Source organism: Sciurus carolinensis, chromosome 3, assembly GCF_902686445.1.
Source record: "Sciurus carolinensis chromosome 3, mSciCar1.2, whole genome shotgun sequence".
NCBI lineage: Eukaryota > Metazoa > Chordata > Mammalia > Rodentia > Sciuridae > Sciurus > Sciurus carolinensis.
The window spans coordinates 182,133,425-182,136,427 of NC_062215.1; the positions used below are offsets into that span (position 1 = coordinate 182,133,425).

Here is a 3,003-nt window from a genome sequence, read left to right on the forward strand (position 1 = left end):
GAAGAAGAGAAAAAACAAAGGTGACCTACTGCAACTCCTAAATGTCCCTGAGGGTGAGGAACGGCGGGTCACAGGGCCAGCACAGGGGAGTTGCCAGGCAGGGCAGAGCGGGCTTCCCACATCACCTCCCTCACACCAGGGCCAGGATGGAGCAGAAGGGAGGGCTGTGGGTCAGAGGTCACATGTGCCACACCCAGGCAGCGGTTCATAGAGGGACCCTGGACACAAGGTCCCTCTGAGCCGTCTGGGTCCCTCCAGGGTCCCTGACGACCCAGCCTTCCTGCCGCCCCATCGGGAGATGATGAGGTGACAAAGATGGGCCACAGCCCTGTAGCTCTGGGGCCCAGGGAGTTGGAGTCCCAGCACTGCAGAGGCCCAGAGCCTCCCTAATTGGCCACTGGAGGCTTCAAGTACCAGACCTGCCGGGTACATGGTGACCCCAAGTGCAGGTGCCTTACCACGCTGCCCAGCGACAGTGACAGGAGAGGAGGTGCTGAGGCTCCACACAGACAGGGAGCCTGCTGCAGAACACACTGGACCAGAGCCGCCCTGGACCTGCTCGGCCTCAACACCTCGCTCCGTGCTCAGGAGCTCACGGCCCAGCTGCAGAGGACAAGGGAACGCAGCGTGGCCCTCACTGTCCCAGCACAGAGCTGGCTCAGCACGGGGACCCTGGGAGCACGGTGGCTGGCTGCAGGACCATGGGCCAGTCCTCACCCCACCTGGACAGGTAAGGCCAACACACCACCTGCTCAGGGCTGCCTGGAGGAGGAGACCATGAGCGAGCAGGCAGCGGGGCCGTGCACACAGTAAGCACTCGGGTGGCCTCACAGGGACACGGAGGCAGAGGCCATTCTCCTGTCCTCCACCTGGTGGCTGGGAGCAGTGCCCGGGAGCCTCAGCCCGAAACACATCCTGGTGCACCTTGCTAAGCTCTGGCTCGGACCCTGCAGCCTGGGCCACGGCCTGCACCTCCACCAGCTCCCAGGGCCAGCGATGCGGCAGGTCAGGACCACTGTCCACAGGAGGCCAGGGCTAGCGGGCAGGACAGGCCATCCCGTCACACCCACACTCAGCTTCCCAGGGGCCAGGTGTCCCCCACCCCATGGCCAGCTGCTCACTGCACTGAGCCCAGGAGGCCCTGCGTCCTCGCACACTGGACAGAGAGGCTCTGTCCCTCTTCCCATGTGAGTCAATGAACTTGACCTTGGGTTGGACATTTCCAAGTATTTTCGGCTCATCACAAGGACAAGCTATGCGGTCAGTGTGGGCACTGCCCAGGGGTGTTCAAGAAGGCTCTGGTTCAGGGTGCAGCAGGCACTGACACGTCTCGGTAGATCCATGAGATGCGCGACCCTGGGACAGTGACCTGCTGCACCTCGCTGCCTCCACCGCCCTCCCTGCCTGCTGTCCCAGCTCAGGGCCATGCCCACCCACAGCAGGGGAACCTCTCGGCGCTGCCCTTGTGGGAGTTTGTGCTGGAGGGGTTCAGAGGAGGTGTGGAGGTTCAAGCCCTGCTCTTTGCCGTCTTCCTGGCCCTGTACGTGGTGACCGTCCTGGGCAACGTCACCATGATCGTGGTCACCACCCTGGATGCCCGCCTGCACTCCCCCATGTACTTCTTCCTCAGGAACCTGTCCCTCCTGGACCTCTGCTACTCCTCCACCATCGCCCCCAACACCCTGGCCACCTTCCTCTCCTCCTCCAAGGCCATCAGCTTTGCGGGATGCGCCACCCAGCTATTCTTCTTCTCCTTGTTGGCTACCACTGAGGCTTTCCTCTTAGCAGTGATGGCCTACGACCGCTTGGTGGCCATCTGCAGCCCCCTGCAGTACCCTGTGACCATGTGTCCTGTGACATGTGCCCGCCTGGTGCTCGCAGCCTACTGTGGAGGCTGCCTCAACTCCATCGTAGAGACCAGCCTCACCTTCCAGCTGCCCTTCTGCAGCTCCAACCGCATCGACCACTTCTTCTGTGACGTGCCCCCCCTGCTCCGGCTTGCCTGTGCCAACACGGCTCTCAATGAGCTGGTCATGTTCGGCCTCTGCGGGCTCATCATTGTGGGCACCACTCTTGTGGTTCTGGTCTCCTACGGCTACATCGCAGTGACCATCCTCAGGATGCGCTCGGCATCTGGGCGACACAAGCTCTTCTCCACCTGTGGGTCACACCTGACCGCCGTGTCCCTGTTTTATGGAACTGTGTTTGTGATGTACGGCCAGCCAGGAGCCGTGGAGTCCATGGAGCAGGGCAAGGTGGTCTCTGTCTTCTACACCCTGGTCATCCCGATGCTCAACCCCCTCATCTACAGCCTGCGGAACAAGGACGTGAAGGACGCGCTGAGAAGGCTGGGACAGAGGCCCACAGCCACATGAAGAGGGTGACCATTAAAAGACAGTGTCCGTGGAGCTGGAGTCACGGGCTCCATGGAGAAAACGATCTACTTTGAAATGGATTTGGCGGTGCTGGGCAATGTGTTCATTGTTAGGTCGGGATTTGGGCGACTATAGGGGGCAGAGCAGAGCAACTGGTACAAAGGGCAGCGCCAAAGGTGACCGATTTAGTGGGCTGGAAAATTCCACTGACCCTTAAAATCCACCTGTCACTCAGCAGGACCCCGGGCCATTCTGGCCTATAAAGACCCTGGGCATCCACGGCCACGTGCGATCTTCTCCAGCTCCCTACCTGACCTGTACCCTGGGGGAATTTCGCCGAGAGCCAAATTCCAATAAAGCTTGCTTCAACCCTTCTGTCTGATTTTATTTGGCCGCTAGCCGTGCACCGAGCTTACATTTTGTGCTGAGACCCAGGAGGGTCTTAGACTTCCTCCATCGGGTTGAGGCCCACCCCGTCCCTCAGAAGAACCAGGAGATTCTGTTCCATTCCGCTCAACTCTGCTCCATCCCGCCTCTCTTTCCAGCATTAGATTGGGGTAAGTTAGGGTTTTTGTTCCCCATTTGCCGTTCCAATTTTTTACCCTCCATTCCACAGGGGGTCTGTCCG

At 60.4% G+C, this 3,003-nt stretch overlaps 1 protein-coding gene across 1 annotated transcript; it reads left to right on the top strand.

The window, feature by feature from the left end:
• The first annotated feature begins 1,425 nt into the window (after nucleotides 1-1,425).
• Nucleotides 1,426-2,375, top strand: LOC124980523 (olfactory receptor 12-like). The gene is given in 2 exon segments (XM_047546170.1): nucleotides 1,426-1,441; nucleotides 1,444-2,375. Coding segments are annotated over 2 exon segments (948 nt in total).
• The last annotated feature ends 628 nt before the right edge of the window (nucleotides 2,376-3,003 follow it).